This window comes from Monodon monoceros, unplaced genomic scaffold (assembly GCF_005190385.1).
Source record: "Monodon monoceros isolate NGI ecotype Baffin Bay Population unplaced genomic scaffold, NGI_Narwhal_1 Super_Scaffold_21, whole genome shotgun sequence".
NCBI classification, from domain to species: Eukaryota; Metazoa; Chordata; class Mammalia; order Artiodactyla; family Monodontidae; genus Monodon; species Monodon monoceros.
The window spans coordinates 161,878,971-161,896,465 of record NW_021703778.1 but is presented as its reverse complement, the minus strand read 5'-3'; the positions used below and the strand labels follow the sequence as shown (position 1 = coordinate 161,896,465).

At 40.2% G+C, this 17,495-nt stretch overlaps 1 protein-coding gene across 1 annotated transcript in view; it reads left to right on the top strand.

Moving 5' to 3' along the window:
• The window catches only part of CATSPERB (cation channel sperm associated auxiliary subunit beta), a 128,332-nt gene extending 116,987 nt beyond the window's left edge, over positions 1 to 11,345 (top strand). Inside the window, exons 24-27 of the mRNA XM_029236149.1 lie at positions 3,792 to 3,927; positions 5,282 to 5,382; positions 6,083 to 6,157; positions 11,078 to 11,345. Of these exons, the coding sequence (XP_029091982.1) occupies positions 3,792 to 3,927; positions 5,282 to 5,382; positions 6,083 to 6,157; positions 11,078 to 11,266 (501 nt within the window). The 3' untranslated portion in view covers positions 11,267 to 11,345. The remainder of the gene's footprint in view (positions 1 to 3,791; positions 3,928 to 5,281; positions 5,383 to 6,082; positions 6,158 to 11,077) is intronic.
• Positions 11,346 to 17,495: the final 6,150 nt, after the last annotated feature.

Here is a 17,495-nt window from a genome sequence, read left to right as displayed (position 1 = left end):
AAATTGAAGTCATATCAAGCATCTTTTCTGACTACAACGCTGAGGTTAGAAATCAATTACAGGGAAAAAAAAATGGAAAATACACAAACGCATGGAGGCTAAACAATACATTACTAAATAATCAAGAGATTACTGAAGAAATCAAAGAGGAAGTCAAAAAATACCTAGAGACAAATGACAATGATAACACGACATTCCAAAACCTATGGGATGCAGCAAAAGCAGTTCTAAGAGGGAAGTTTATAGCTATACAAGCCTACCTCAAGAAACAAGAAAAATCTCAAATAATCTAACCTTACACCTAAAGGAACTAGAGAAAGAAGAACAAACAAAACACAAAGTTAGCAGAAGGAAAGAAATCATAAAGATCAGAGCAGAAATAAATGAAATAGAAACAAAGCAAACAATAGCAAAGATCAATAAAACTAAAAGCTGGTTCTTTGAGAAGATAAACAAAATTGATAAACCGTTAGCCAGACTCATCAAGAAAAAGAGGGAGAGCACTCAAATAAATAAAATTAGAAACGAAAAAGGAGAAGTTACAACAGGCACCACAGAAATACAAAGCACCTTAAGAGACTACTACAAGCAACTCTATGCCAATAAAATGGACAACCTGGAAGAAATGGACAAATTCTTAGAAAGGTATAACCTTCCAAGACTGAACCTGGAAGAAACAGAAAATATGAACAGACCAGTCACAAGTAATGAAATTGAAACTGTGATTAAAAATCTCCCAACAAACAAAAGTCCAGGACCAAATGGTTTCACAGCTGAATTCTATCAAACATTTAGAGAAGAGCTAACACCCATCCTTCTCAAACTCTTCCAAAAAATTGCAGAGGAAGGAACACTCCTAAACTCATTCTATGAGGCCACCATCACCTTTATACCAAAACCAGACAAAGATACTACAAAAAAAGAAAATTACAGACCAATATCACTGATGAATATAGATGCAAAATTCCTCAACAAAATACTAGCAAACAGAATCCAACAACACACTGAAAGGATCATAAACCACGATCAAGTGGGATTTATTCCAGGGATGCAAGGATTCTACAGTGTACACAAATCAATCAATGTGATACACCACATCAACAAATTGAAGAATGAAACCCATATGATCATCTCAATAGATGCAAGAAAAGCTTTTGACAAAATTCAATACCCATTTATGATAAAAAAAAAACTCTCCAGAAAGTAGGCATAGAGGGAACCTACCTCAACATACTAAAGGCCATATACAACAAACCCACAGCAAACATCATTCTCAATGATGAAAAATTGAAAACATTTCCTCTAGATTAGGAACAGGAAAAGGATGTCCACTCTTACCACTATTATTCAACATAGTTTTAGAAGTCCTAGCCATGGCAATCAGAGAAGAAAAAGAAATAAAAGGAATACAAACTGGAAAAGAAGAAGTAAAACTGTCACTGTCTGCAGATGACATGATACTATACATAGAGAATCCTAAAGATGCCACCAGAAAACTACCAGAGCTAATCAATGAATTTGGTAAAGTTGAAGGATACAAAATTAATGCACAGAAATCTCTTGCATTCCTATATACTAATGATGAAAAATCTGAAAGAGAAATTAAGGAAACACTCCCATTTACCATTGCAACAAAAATAATAAAATACCTAGGAATAAACCTACCTGGGGATACAAAAGACCTGTATGCAGAAAACTATAAGACACTGATGAAAGAAATTAAAGAGGATACCAACAGATGGAGAGATATACCATGTTCTTGGATTGGAAAAATCAATATTGTGAAAATGACTACATTACTCAAAGCAATCTACAGATTCAATGCAATCCCTATCAAATTACCAATAGAACTAGAACAAAAAAATCTTAAAATTTGTATTTTTTTTACGGAACTAGAACAAAAATCCTTAAAATTTGTATGGAGACACAAAAGACCCCGAATAGCCAAAGCAGTCTTGAGGGACAAAAGCAGAGCTGGAGGAATCAGACTCCCTGACTTCAGACTATACTACAAAGCTACAGTAATCAAGACAATATGGTACTGGCACAAAAACAGAAATTTAGATCAATGGAACAAGATAGAAAGCCCAGAGATAAACCCACACACCTATGGTCAACTAATCTATGACAAAGGAGGTAAGGATATACAATGGAGAAAAGAAAGTCTCTTCAATAAGTGGTGCTGGGAAAACTGGACAGCTACATGTAAAAGAATGAAATTATAACACTCCCTAACACCATACACAAAAATAAATTCAAAATGGATTAGAGACCTACATGTAAGACCAGACACTATAAAACTCTTAGAGGAAAACATAGGAAGAACACTCTTTGACATAAATCACAGCAAGATCTTTTTTGATCCACCTCGTAGAGTAATGGAAATAAAAACAAAAATAAACAAATGGGATCTAATGAAACTTAAAAGCTTTTGCACAGCAAAGGAAACCATAAACAAGATGAAAAGAGAACCCTCAGAATGGGAGAAAATATTTGCAAATGAATCAACGGGCAAAGGATTAATCTCCAAAATATATAAACTGCTCATGCAGCTCAATATTAAAAAAACAAAGAACCTAGTCCAAAAGTGGGCAGAAGACCTAAATAGACATTTCTCCAAAGAAGACGTACAGATGGCCAAGAGGCACATGAAAAGCTGCTCAACATCACTAATTATTAGAGAAATGCAAATCAAAACTACAATGAGGTATCACCTCACACCAGTTAGAATGGACATCATCAGAACATCTACAAACAACAAATGCTGGAGAGGGTGTGGAGAAAAGGGAACCCTCTTGCACTGTTGGTGGGAATGTAAATTGATAGAGCCACTTTGGAGAACGGTATGGAGATTCCTTAAAAAACTAAAAATAGAATTACCTTATTGACCCAGCAATCCCACTACTGGGCATATACCCAGAGAAAACCATATTCAAAAAGACACATGCACCCCAATGTTCATTGCAGCACTATTTACAATAGCCAGGACATGGAAGCAACCTAAATGCCCGTTGACAGATGAATCGATAAAGAAGGTGTGGTACATATATACAATGGAATAATACTCAGCCATAAAAAGGAATGAAACTGGGTCATTTGTAGAGATGTGGATGGATCTAGAGACTGTCATACAGAGTGAAGTAAGTCAGAAAGAAAAACAAATATCGTATATTAACGCATATATGTGGAACCTAGAAGAATGGTACAGATGAACCGGTTTGCAGGGCAGAAATTGAGACACAGACGTAGAGAACAAATGTATGGACACCAAGCGGGGAAAGTGGCGAGGGGGGGTGGTGATGGTGGGATGAATTGGGAGATTGGGATTGACATGTATACATTGATGGGTATCAAATGGTTGACTAATAAGAACCTGCTGTATAAAAAATAAATAAAATAAGATAAAATTCAAAAAAAAAAGGATGATGACTGGCAGAGAGAGGGTCGTTAAGGGATTTGGGCAAGACCTAATTCATGCAGTATCTTAGGGTATATGGGTTGGCCGAAAAAGTGTGGATACCATAATAGCAAATTCCTGTGAGAAAAGGCCGACAGAAAGGCAGGAGTTTGGTTACCACAGTCTTTGTGCACTACTTTTGGAGTTCACAGCGATTCTACTATAAGACAGATTTATTTTTTTTAATGCTCTGTGAAGGCAGAAACCCTCAGAAGCACATTTCATATAGAATAGACAAATTCTTGGGAATACATCTATTCATTCTTTACCAGGAAATGAAGAGTTAGTATTGAATTTTCCAAATTTACATTCATTCTTGGCATTTGCATTTTAGGTTCCTCGTTTTAAGTTTCCAGTTACACAATATCCAATTTCTTTGAAAATTTACAGTGAGGATGGACATATCCCAGTGGAAACTCCATACCTGGTTACTGTGACTGAAGTGAATAACAGGGAAAACTGGAACCTAAGTAAGGTTTGCTTTCTTCTACAATTATTACAGCTATGCGTACTGTTGTTATTATGTAGAGAAGTGGTTTACAAAACTGTTTACACAAAAGATGGTTGAGAGTTCTTTGGAAAAGAAGTCGAATCAGTTGTCATGTTGCTGTTCATGCTGCTTCTATCATCTCCCACTTTTTTTTTTTTAAGTATAGGTGATTTACAATATCATGTTAATTTCAGGTGTACAGCACAGTGATTCAGTTATACATATATATATATATATATATATTCCTTTTCAGATTCTTTTCCCTTATAAGTTGTTAAAAAATATTGAGTAGAAAAAAAAATATTGAGTAGAGTTCCCTGTGCTATACAGTAGGTCCTTGTTGGTTATCTATTTTATATATAGTACTCTGTATATGTTAATCCTCACTTTCTAATTTATCCCCTCTCCACCCGCTTCCCCTTTGGTAACCATAAGTTTGTTTTCTATGTCTGTGTGTCTCACACTTATTTCATCATCACTTCCAGTGACCTGGACTCGGAGCCATTATGTAGATTAGCAGCAAAAATGATTGAATTTGTGCTACACGTTGGTCTGGTGTCTCCTTTCATTGCTTTTGCAATGTTATGGAGGGAGATATAAAACGTGTTGCCAGATTATCTATAGGATCTATCTTCTAATTATATGAGAAAAGTTTCTTAAATATTTTATGGTAAAATAATTGAAAGGATGCAGAAGTATTTCTAAATAAGTAAAATAAAATCTACCACAATTCAATTTTACCTCAAATATATACTTTTTTGTTGCACATTTGTGTTTGTTCACGAATGCGTACTTTTAAGGAGATCAATAGGTAGATAGATTAATAGATCAATAGATAGAGTCAAATGAAATTTCCAAATGTAATCAAGCATCCAGACATTTGGTATTCAGTGAGAGTCTTACTCTGCCCAACATGTGCATTTTTGAATTGAAAAATTGAGCAAAGAGAATTAGTAAATATTTTGCTTTAACTAAAATCCTCATTTCTATGGTGTGCTGCAGTCTGCTGTTTTTGAGCACTGATTGTTAAATATTCAAGCATATGGCATACTGTTTGTTAAACCATTCGCTGCTTAAAATTAGCCATGATGATATTCACATCCTGTATGGAGAAAAGGGAGAAAAGGGATGCCCCTGAGAAGATGCAGTGTCAGATGCTAGGCCTAATTTCCCCTAAATATATTCTCCACAGAGTCAAACAGAACTAAAATTATGTACAATTTAGCCATGTTATGGAGTGGAATCTTTCATTGTACCTTACTGTATTTAAGAAGCTTTACATAGAATGAGAAAATAGCATACATGTGCTTAAAATATACTTTGTGTAATTTTAGAACACACTGTGCCAGAAAATGTAAAAAAAATGAAAGACTACTTAGAATCGATTCTTCATGCTCCAGTGTATAGTCCTTTAGGCCTCAACCTAAGTATAAAGGTAAGTTGACAGCATTTTTATTTTTCCTGTTTTGAGTTTAGATAAAACCTGTATGTCTTTGGCTTTAGTTTTAAAGGATAGGTATCCATGAATGGTGGAAATAGCATCACTATTTGGAGTTTATTTTTCCTCCATTTCCCTTGATGCTATTATAATATTTAAAGATATCTGAATGTTGAATTTAACATTAACTTACCATGTTTTGAGCTAAAATGCAAGACTAATAGATTATCAAGGTGGAGCAGAAAAAGTGTTTCCAGAAGTTAGGGGGAAATGGGCTCAGTATTCTTCACCTGGACATGTACAGACACATGTCTTCTGGGTTCAGATGCCCCTAAGAACACATCAAGTTGACATAATCTAGGTGATTGTTGTGAAACCCAATAAAAGTTAGGGGACATCTCAAAACCATGAATATGTGGATTAGCCCAAAGTACTCATCAAGGCCATGTTAGATTTTATGTTTCTGTTTCTTCATTCAAAAAGAAAAAAGTGTCAGCTATCGAATCCCTCTGTTTCTAACTCTTGTCCTTCTCCCTCCATTTTTATTTTGATACATGAAGTATATGCCGAAGAACCTTAGAAAAGAGGTTGGAATTTTTCTATGCAGAATCTGTAGGGAAAGTGGCCCCAGTGTATATTTTTACTTAAAAGAACATATATGTCAATGTTGCTAATGCCTGGTGTGTTTCTTCCACAGGGCTCTGAGCTCTTTCACTTCAGAGTGTCTGTTGTTCCAGGGGTCTCTTTTTGTAACTTAGGTGAAGAATTTCAGGTATAGTGAAGGCACAGGTATCCAGTGGTATCCAAGGGAGTGATGGCTGGGGACATAATATGACAGGCATCCGTCCAGGAGACACTTAAGAGGAAAAAATGGGAGAATTTGTATGATAGACAAGGCCTGGAGATGGGGGATCCTGGAGGCTGGTGGTGACATTATCAGCAGTGATGAAGTTAGGGCCCTTGGTAGGTTGCAGGACCATTAATGCTGGGAAAATTTTAATAAGTGCCTGTATTTGTTTTTGTTCCATCTCTACCTTCCATATTTAGCTTGGTTTTCTGACACCGCCCCCCTCAACTCCCCACAGAGACCTATGTCTGTAACACTTTTGTTTCCAGTATTATCCTCCCTTTGGTTATTTGCATTGTAACGGTAGAGTCTTAAATACTCCCAAAGCCGTCAAGATCCAAAAGAATTGGAAACCAAAGTCAGTCTCTCCAAATCACCCTATGATGTTCAATGACTCATTTTTGTTTATTCATATAATGATATCTGCTACCTGTGGCAGGTGGGAAGGAATAAGGATTTGATTAAATTGATTAATGGCTCATTCATTGTCAAATACTGGTACCACATTATCAAAAACAAAATCTCTTACTCTCTCTTTTTTCCTTTCTCTATCCTGGCCCTGCCTCAGTAATGAATCTGCACAACTGCAGTGATGGGTGCCATGGCAGCAGTGCAGACATCTAAGACCCTGAGAGAAAATCCATCCCACTAGATCTAGGAAAAGAAGCATCTGTCATAGGAGGAGCATGAGAGAAAATCCCCATTATTTTTCTCTCTTTTTTCTCATCTCTTTGTCCCAAGGTCAGCCCCAGTTTCACAGAACAGCACAGCAGTATAGAAGGCTAAAACTCTAATGAATCCCAGCTTTCTTCCCAGAGGCCTAAGGAAAAGGGCCTCTAGGAGTAGAGAGTGCGGGGGAAATCCCTGAGAGAAGAGAGCTGGAGGAGGAGGTTCCTAATTGTGTATATGTACTAGCGCGAGTACCAAGCAGCACACGAGTAGAACACACCTAAAGAAGCTTAGCAAAGGCTTCAAAATAAAACGACAATATAAACACCCACTTACGTTCCCCTAAGTGGCAAAGGAGACAGGAAGACATGATAGCATAGCTAAGGCTTTTTTTGAAAACTGAGCAGACATTGGAGCCATACCCACAGACAGTAAGGCATTACTTGTGATCTGAATGCAACCAGTGTGATTGACTGCTGAAACAAAAAAAAGATTCAACATTTTCCAGAGAATTTTTAACAGGACCCAAAGTCTCTAAACGTAATATCTTAAATATCCAGGATACAATCCACAGTTACTCAGTATACCAAGAATTAAGAAAATATAAGCAATTCAGGGAAAGAAAAGACAATCAGCAAATGACAGCAAATGGAGTTATCAAGACAGATATTTTAAGCCAGCTATTATAACCATGCTCTAGGTAAAGGCAAGCACTTCTGAAATCAATGGAAAGGGAAAGGAAGAAATTCTCAGCAGAGAAATAGAAGCTATTAAAAAAAAAAACACAATGGAAATTTTAGAACTGAAAAGTACAAATATTTAAAATTTTAAAATCACTGGATGGACTCGATAGCAGAATGGGTATTGCAGAGAAAAGAATCAGTGAATTTGAAAATAAATCAGTAAAAATTCAACCTGAAGAAAAAAGATTTTAAAAAGAATAGCCTCAAGGATCTACGCGACAGTATCAAAAGGTCTAACACTTATGTCACCAGAGTCCCTGAAGGAGAGGAAAAAAGAGATTAGTACAGGGGAAAAAAAGCTGAAGAAATTAAGGCTGAAAATGTCCTAAATTTGGTGAACACAAAATTGACATATTCAAGAAGCTTAATGAATCCCAAACAAGATGAACTTAAAAAAATCATGCCTAAACTCTACACCTGAATGCCTAAATCAAACTACTAAAAATCAAACACAAAGGAAAATCTTGAAAGCAGCCAGAGAAAAACACTACATGTAAGTGAACAACAATTTGAATGACTGCTCATTTCTCATCAGAAACCACAGAAGAAAGTTGTACAGCATCCTTAATGTACTGGGGACAGTTGTAGTGTAGGGAAGAAGGACTGTCAACCCAGCTAGTGAAAATATCCTTGAGGAATGAGGGGAAAATAAAGGTCAATTTCAGATGAAGGAAAAATAAGATAATCCACTGTAGGCAGAACTTCTCTGAAAAAATGCCTAAGGAAGTTCTTCAGGCTAAAAAGAAGTGTCAACAGAGAGAAACAAAGCTTCAGGAACGAAGGAAGAACCACGACAATGAATAAAAGAAAAATAGGAAGTGATTGCAAGTTAATAAAGGAAGAGAATCATTAAGAAACAATAGCAAAAGACAAAGGTTCCTGAAATCTACTTTTGCAAGTATCCTGAAACAATGGAATGCAAAGCATGATCTTGGATTTTTTCTCATCCTAAAGGACATTATTGGAATCATTGATAAAATTTGAGTAAAACCTGGAGATTAGATAATAGCGTTGTCTCAGAGTTAATATCCTGGTTTTGATAATTGCACTCTGGTTAAGTGAACTCTTTGCATTAAAGAAGCACAAATTGAAGTATTTTGATGATAAAAAGACATTGTGTCTAGACATACTCTTTTATGATTCTGGAGTTCAACTTTTCTTTAGACATGGCATGGAATATTTAGATAATCATAGAAGATTGGGAGGGAAACATTTAAAGAAAAAACTGTTTTCAAGAACTTTAGAGATAGCAGTTTAGCTGGAGAATACAGGATTCACAGGTGATAGAGGTTTCTACTCTTAGAAATATAGTAGATGACTTAAGCAAGTGAAATTTTTATATTTTCTGATAAGGTGACTGAAATTTTGTTTTAGGCAGAAATGGGTAAGGAAGGCATTCTGGGTGGAAAGAATAACAGCAGCAAAGACACAGATATAGGAAGTCATGAAGCAATCTCTTCAATAGTAGATCCATTTGGCTGGAATGTAAGGTTATATATAAGAAAGTGGGTAGGTTAGGGTCCCATTGTGGGAGACCTTGAATGTCTGGATGAGAACTTTGGAACATTCCTGTCAACAATGAGAAACTATTAAACATTTTGAAAGGGGGTGTTCAGGGATGAGCACATGATCTACGCCTGCCCAGTCAGAGTGAATCACAGGACTTTTTCTCAAAGTGCTGGGACATGGACTTGCTCTTTCTTAATGACATCGAACAAGGAAGTTTGCAGCCCCAGGAGCTACTGTCAGCCATAAGGACTGTTGGGACTATGGAGAGAGTTATCCAACACTGAGGAAGCAGAACAGAGAAAAAGATAGATTATGGTTACAGTGGGTGGTTTCCTCTGGCTCTTCCTAACTTTAGCATAGAAAAGAAATTTCGGTTTTGAGATTACATGAAGTGCACAATTGTCTCTCTCATTTACCACAAACAGGCTAGATCATTCTTACAAAGCTTATTATCCAACCTCCTCTGATGGGCCACCTTTAAAAGAAAGATTTTTGGTATCTTGTAACATCATATTGAAAAACACAAGTAGCATATCATATCCGATATGTAATATTTGTCTATCAAATCCCGAATAATTCCAGTAGCATTGGGCACATTGTCTGAGCCTCCAAGTACAATAGGACATGGTTAAACCAGCTGGTCCATTACCATGAAGATAATTATGTTCCCAGATTGGAAAGCACAGTTTCTCTCTGCTTTCCACACCACTTGGCCAGATCCACCTTCTAAATTCTGTTGCTTACAATACTCCATTTCTGGTACCAGTTCTATATAGTCAAGATTTTTCTCGTCACAAATGAAGCAATCTCTCTTTGTTAAAAAAAAATTTTTATAGACAGACTGATGTTTTACGAAGATTAATCTGGCAATGTTATTATGTCAACATGGACCGACGGCATGGAAAGCTGTTAGGGGAGCTTATTTATACAAAGTGGGGTATTAAAACTCACAACAGCGGTAACAAAAGTGGAAGAGAAAGAATGAATGTGAGAGAAATTATAAAAGAATTCATAGCTTATGGGACTGTTTCTTAAAAAACAGATACATCCTTAGGTCACTGGGAGGATGGAGATACCTTTAACTTGATCTATACCCTAAAGCAGCTTTTTAATCCTTTATCTTGTCCTGGCATTTTCCCACATTCCTGCCATCCTGTTTTCATTCATCTCTACTTTCTTCTACCTCCAAAGATGATCTTCCTTCCTACTTCACTGGGAAAACATAAGCTTGAACCACCTTATTCTCCATATGCCCCCACTTCTACTTGTAACATCTATGGCACCCATCTTTGCCTCTAGTCTCAGAGAAAAAGACGACTCTATGCCTCTGTCAACGATCCTGTCTCCCCTCTAGGAACTTGTTTTTATTAATTAGCCATTCAGGCAGAGGAAACATTTTGAATATACAGAAATTTCCCAATGTCAGCACTTGTACAGAGGATTTCTAAAGAGAAGATAGTTTGGAAGAGCCCATGCTTATTCCCTCTACCTTGAATGTACCTTCTCCTCCTTCTCTTATTCTTCAAGATCCAGCTCAGGAAGCACATTACCTGATAACTCTAAGCGGTTAGGCACTTCTAACCATGTTCCTGCAGCACTTTGCCTGTTCCTCTGTAACTGAACACAGAATGTTTTCCTGCTGTGTAAGTGTTCTATCTGCCCACCTCTGCCACTAAAGACATAGGATAAAGGAATAGGATATAAATCGATTTCCTATTCCCTATGTATCATGTGGAAATTCACCACCTGTCAAATTGTCAAGAGACTGTTTGTAAGCTTTGTGGAAGCTAAATATCTATATCAGTCTGGACAGAATGTTGCTAAATGAGTAACAATGTCTCCACCACTGTGGGAATCATGTCAAGTTCAGGGTTTTGAATTACTGGGTTCAGAAAGCTTAAAGACTTTGCTTTTTCTGTTGCAGATTTATGTTGACGAAGCCCCTCTGCCATTTCCAGGACACACACTTATTGCCCTCGCAGCAGCTGTACTGCTAGGGGGATTAATTTTTATAGCATTTATGTTCCAAATACGTAACATCCACCCATGGGATACATGCAAAAAATTGATTAGGACAAACAATGTGAATTCAACAAATAGTACTGCTAATTAGCTGGCTCATCGATTGAAAATCTGAATAGTGAACAAATGGTAATCATAATTTTCTCTTTATTTCCTAGTTTCATTAGACAACTCCTAGAAAAAAATATATTTAAATGTTAATGTAAAAACTCGCTCAAATACTATAGAATTACCATTTTAACTCAAATTGCTATTTGTCAACATGTTTACCATTCCATTCTCTTATTTTGAATACATGGAAAATTTCTTATGTCAACACTTACAATAGAGGATTTTACTTGGTTTTTAGAAAAATACAAAATGATAACCATCTCTGTGTGGAATGGGTTCTCTGTATTTTTCAGCTTTTGTTGACTGGAGCCCATTCTGGGCCTTGCCCTTTTCAGATTGGAATATGAGTAGAATGCAATCCTGCCAGGGAAAGTTGGGTGATAAAGGAGGCTCCTGTCCATGTGTGCTTTCAGAGCCTCATGGAAATTAAAGATGAAACCATTTGGGTTTCTTGAGGCAAATTCAAAACCAGACTGTAACACCTAAAGAGAATGAATTGTGGGGTTGGACAAACACGGGGTCTGGGTGAGGTTCTTATTTACAAAACTACATGCAACATGTAGAATTCCAAAAGATTCACCTCTGTGTACTCTCAGAGCACCTGTCCCCAGGTAGTCAGAAGATGGCCACTGCATTTGGAGATCAGAGAGTGACACCCTCCTGGAAAAGCTCAGGAGGAGCCGCAGACTGCTCTTGACAACATAGGGAGAGGCTAGGCATCCAGTCCAGGAGAGCCCAGCTCTGAGAACTGTAAACAGTGGCCGTACCTGTGTATCATGAAAGTTCTTTTGAGAGGATAGTGGGCAAGGTAGATCCAACAGTTAGACTCCGGAGCCAGACGTCCCAGGTTTGCCACTTCCTAGATGTGTGACCTGAGCAAACTATTTAATTTCTGTGTGCCTAAGTGTTTTCACCTGTAAAATGGGGATAATATTAATACCTACCTAATAGGGCTGTTGTGAGGGTCAAATGAATTAATACATGCAAAGTAATCAGAGCAGTGCCTGGCTCTGTGAATACTCTAAGTGTTAGCTGTTGTTGTTAGGTTGTAAGTGATAGAAAGCCATTCTGTCTAATTATAATAAAAAGGGAAATTTATTGGAAGGATACTACAGAAAGCTAGAAAATCAAAGCAAAATCTGGACAATCAGTTCTTGTCCATGGGGAGGAATGAGAACCATTCTGGAGACCTAGGAAAACAGGAGTTTGTCAACACCTCAGAACATCACTTGGGCCAGGGCTCTAGAGATAAAACATGGCACAGAAGTTAAAATTGTAAGCTCCAGAGTCTAACAACCTGTGTTTCTTCTTTTAATAAACTTTTGTTTTAGAATAGTTTAAGATTCACCGAAAAGTTGTGAAGGTGGTACAGAGGGTTCTCGTATAACCCACACTCATTTGTCCCTAGTATTAATGTCTCACAGCCTGGTTTTTATCTAGCTCCATCACCTACTAGCTGTGTGATCTTGGGAAAGTTATTTAACCTGAGATTCTGTACTGTGGTCTATACACGTCATCTTTTGGCTATTTGAGCATGTAGATGCATGCCGTGTACACATCTGTCTTCCTGTGTGTTCAGAGATGCCCCTGCTAAGATAATTCACTCTACATGTAACCACAAATTCATTCACCTCTTCCCCCAAAAGGCACCATCCAAAGTCATATCTAATGATGGGGTCTAGAAGTAACGTCATAGAGCCACTGTTCTTGGGAGTCCAGAATCTCTAGGTGCTATCAATTTCTCTTCATTTCTGTTGAAAAGGAGGAAATGGTGATGATTATTATACTTTAGCAAAACTCAAGAAATGTGAATTATTTATGACCCTGTAACTAACGCTAAAGCTGGCATTAGCTTTATCTCTCCACCACACATTCCGTGTGCTGCCCTGCCTCTGAAGAGCACCTCACCTGATTATGATCCTTTGCCCAGAAGAATGAAATGTCTTCATTTGTGAAGGATCCGAGCCTTTGGTAAACCTGCCCTTTGGTAATCAGATATCTATTACTCTGTAAGTTAGTTTCCATTGATCTTTATCCGGGGGTATCCTTGGTAGTAGAAGTTTGTGGCCTTGAATCCACCTAATTGATCTTGGTCCTCAGTGTGTTATAGCATCTCTCTTTTTCCTCAGTAAGGTTGATTATCCTCTGTTGTGCCTGTTTTCTTAATACACCAGGAACCAAAAATGGTTACACGGATGTCTTGGTTTCCAATTCAGTGGGATCATTATTGCTTTCACTGGTATTTCTACACTGGTTACATAGGCCACTTGATTATCAGAGCTCAAAGTTTAGAACACAAAAAAGCAAAACTTTTGGTAGGTTTATTAAGTGAAATCTAAAAATAACCGTTCACGCTCCACCCCTTATTTCCCAGATGAATGTGTTCTAGCTAGCAAACATCCCTGTATACTGGGGATTTCCAACATGGAACATATATTTCATCCAGCCGGAGAAATCGCAGTGTCCAAGAGACCGCTGTGTATGAACGTTCAGTAGGCTTCCTTATATCATAAGACCACCTGTTTCTGGATGACAGAGTAACAGTAATGCAATGAATCCCCAAAACATCCACCCATTGCCTCACATCTTTTTGTGAAGTGAGCTGAGGATAGGGCCAGAGGCAAACTGTTTAGAGTCCCAACGTGCTGAAAAGATTATTGTGTCTCCCTATGGGTAATAAAAATTTTAATGTTTGATTATAACACAGCACTTAAATACACGTGGAAATTAGAATAACTTCTTTCCAGATTTTCTAATTGGAAAATTCTGAATAGGGCTTCCCTGGTGATGCAGTGGTTAAGAATCAGCCTGCCAATGCAGGGGACACAGGTTCGAGCCCTGGTCTGGGAAGATACTACATGCCACGGAGCAACTAAGCCTGTGCGCCACAACTACTGAGCCTGCGCTCTAGAGTCTGCAAGCCACAACTACTGAGCCCGCATGCCACAACTACTGAAGCCCGCATGCCTCGAGCCCATGCTCTGCAACAAGAGAAGCCACCGCACTGAGAAGCCCACGCACCACAATGAAGACCCAACGCAGCCAAAAAAAAAGATTCTAGTTCCCTAAGTTCAGGGTTCCTTTCAGGTAATGCAACTCACCATATGTGCACGTGTCATCTGGTCCGCTTTGTGTTACCCTGGGGCTCAGGGTGCTGCGAAGATGCTAATACTCTGGCTACTGCTGTTGTTGAAAGTAATAAACAGTCCTTTGTTTTGTCTCAGGTGTCTTCTGTCCTCACCCAGCATTCCCAGAACTACCTCATTAGTTAGCAAGTAGGATAAAAATCTCAGATCCTTCACAGTTCTTGGCACAAACAAGGCTTAAATTTGTTCACAGGTCTGCTGGGTCATGAGAGAAGAGTAACCAATTTGTACTGCAGCCTGAGTTGGGCTAGGTCCCACTCAAAGCTGTCCATCTTTGAACCAAAATTATTAGAGCAGGAATTCTAAATGGTATGCGGTATGTACGGCCTCACATTTCCAGGTATTGTTTGTCTTCGTGGTAGGGAATGCGTGGTGCTCTGGCCTGTTCTTTACTTTGGAATGGGAGATCCTCACAGGCTCCAGAATACTGAATGAATCCAAAGTTTGCTACAGCATATTCTTACCAACTTTGATCTTCTATTTCATCACACATGAATCTTACCAAGATGTCTTAGGAAGTTGTTTCTTTATGCTCTTCAGGTCCTTGCAACATAATGTCTTATTGCATAATGAGGTGATCACCTTGCTCCCCACTAGACTGGGACACAGAGCCAGAGTGGCAGAATAGTAACAGTGTACTGCTACCCAGCCAGGGGAAGGCCTGTGCTTGACACGGAGCAATATGCCAGGGCCCTCAATGGTTGTCTCTGTACCATGATTACTGTGCCCACTCTGCTGTCACTATAATGAGCACACAGGGTGTAGTCATCTTAGGCACCTCTCATTTCTATCAGTATCAGGGGTCCAGTTTCCAACTGTGTCATCTTGAGAAAGTTATTTAATTTCTCTGTGTCTCAGTTTCTTTGCCAATATAATAGTTGTTACTTGCCTCATTTGATTGCTTGGGTATTGAAGGAGTTAATATATGTAAAGTGCTTAGAACAGAGCCTTGCCCCTAGAAAGTGCTGTGGAAGTGTTAGCTATTATACAGGGAAGGTCAGGGAGCACATCTTAAAAGATTCAGATGCTTCTCTTTTCGATCTGCCCCCTAATGACAAGAAAGGGGAGAGAGACTTCTGGGTGCTGTCCGTCTTTGAACTCTTCTCTCTCTGCTGGGTCAGGTGCTTTCTGACCTTTCAATGTCACCTAGCGTGGTGCAGGTATTGGGCCAGATTTGCATTAATCAGTCCAGTCCCTTAGAACCCCAGCCAGCAGCCTTAGCTAGCATATCAAATACAGTATCACTATGACAATGAATTGAGAATGATCACATGTTATATTGTTCAATCTTTGGTCGAGCATATTAGTCAGTTTTTACAGCAGTATCGACCCTCAAATCTCAACTCTCAGTGGCTTGTGACAATAAGCATATGTTTCTTGCCCACCGGTCTCTGGAGTGGCTGTGCTGGTTCTGCACCCGCTAGATCTGCCCCACATGTCTGTCATTCTGGAACACAGGCTGAAGAGCAGGGCCCACCAGGGCAGCTCTTCTAATGGCACAGGTCCAGACACAAGAGACCCAGCCAAACCATCTGAACTATATAAAGCCCGTGAGGGATGTACATCATGTCTGCTCATATTCCATTATGAGATCAAATCACATGGCCAAGCCCAACACCAGCAGGACAGGGTTGGTTACTACTCTCATTCTAGATGTCAAATATTAAGATCTCACTCTTACCTCATTGCTTTATCTATTGCTATGTAACCAACTCCACAATTTAGTGACTAAAAACAACAACCATTTTATTTGTTCAAGATGATAGCCTGGGCTGGACTTCGCTGGGTGATTCTGCTGGTCTTGCCAATGGTCCCTCTTGAACATCCTTCAGCTGGCACGTTGGCTGGTGGCTGGGCTCAGCTGGGCACCTGATTTATGAGCTTCTTTTAAAAATGTGAAAGAATCGGGCTTCCCTGGTGGCGCACTGGTTGAGAGTCTGCCTGCCGATGCAGGGGACACGGGTTCGTGCCCCGGTCCGGGAAGATCCCACATGCCGCGGAGCGGCTGGGCCCGTGAGCCATGGCCGCTGGGCCTGCGCGTCCGGAGCCTGTGCTCCGCAACGGGAGAGGCCACAACAGTGAGAGGCCCGCGTACCGCAAAAAAAAAAAATGTGAAAGAATCAACAACAATGAATCAACAAGGTAAAACAGAAGCCCAATCTAAAAGAGGAAAAAAGAAAAAATAAAAGCCTTGGCTATGGGGGTGGAATTTCGGTGGGGGTGGAACTTAGACAGGGGCAAGACTTAGGGTGGGGTGGGACCTAGGCAGGTGGGGGGGTGACGTTTGCGCGTGGGGTGGGGCCTAGGCAGGGTGACGTTCAAGCGTGGGGCGGGGCCTCTGCTTAGGACCTTCGCAGAAGGGGAGAGGCAGCATTTGGAAAGGAGGGCCTCTGGAATACGGTGTTCAGGAGTTTGGAGGTAAGGCCCTGGGTGAGGGTGTGTGGGTGGGGTTTAGGCCCATTGTGTTGGAGGGGGACTCCGAGTGTAGAGGTGGGGCCCTGGGTGGGGGCGTAGGGGCGGGGCGTGGGCTCTGCATGGCAGGAGGGAGGCTCCGAGGGCAGAGGATTAGGCCCGGGAGCCCAACAGGCTCCCTGGTGCCTAAGTGGACAGGGAAAGCACTGGCCCTGTTCCCTTCCGTTCCTTTGTGCCCCTCCCCCACCATCTCCCCCAGGTTCTCCCCCATCGCCACTGGACCCCTAACCATGGGTGGATCCTGCTGGGCATAGGAACTCCTCCCCTCCCCCAGCCACCCCTCGGGGGTGCAGGTCCCGGAGGTCCGGCCTTTACTTTTGCTGCCCCTCCCCTCCCTCCCACTCCCTTAGGACCCACGTGGCTGGAGGGAGCCTAGGAGGGCAGAGGATCAGGCCCAGGATCTCAACAAGCTCCTGGGGGCCCAAGTGGGCAGCGGAAACCTGGCCACGCTCCCTTTTGATCCTCTGCCCTCCCGATGGTTCCCCAGTTTCCCCATTCGGGCGTGGGATCCCTTCCCGTCCCCCAGCCACCTCTCAGGGCCACCAGACCCGTCCCACCTTCACTTCTCCTCCCCCTTCACTCCCCCTCACA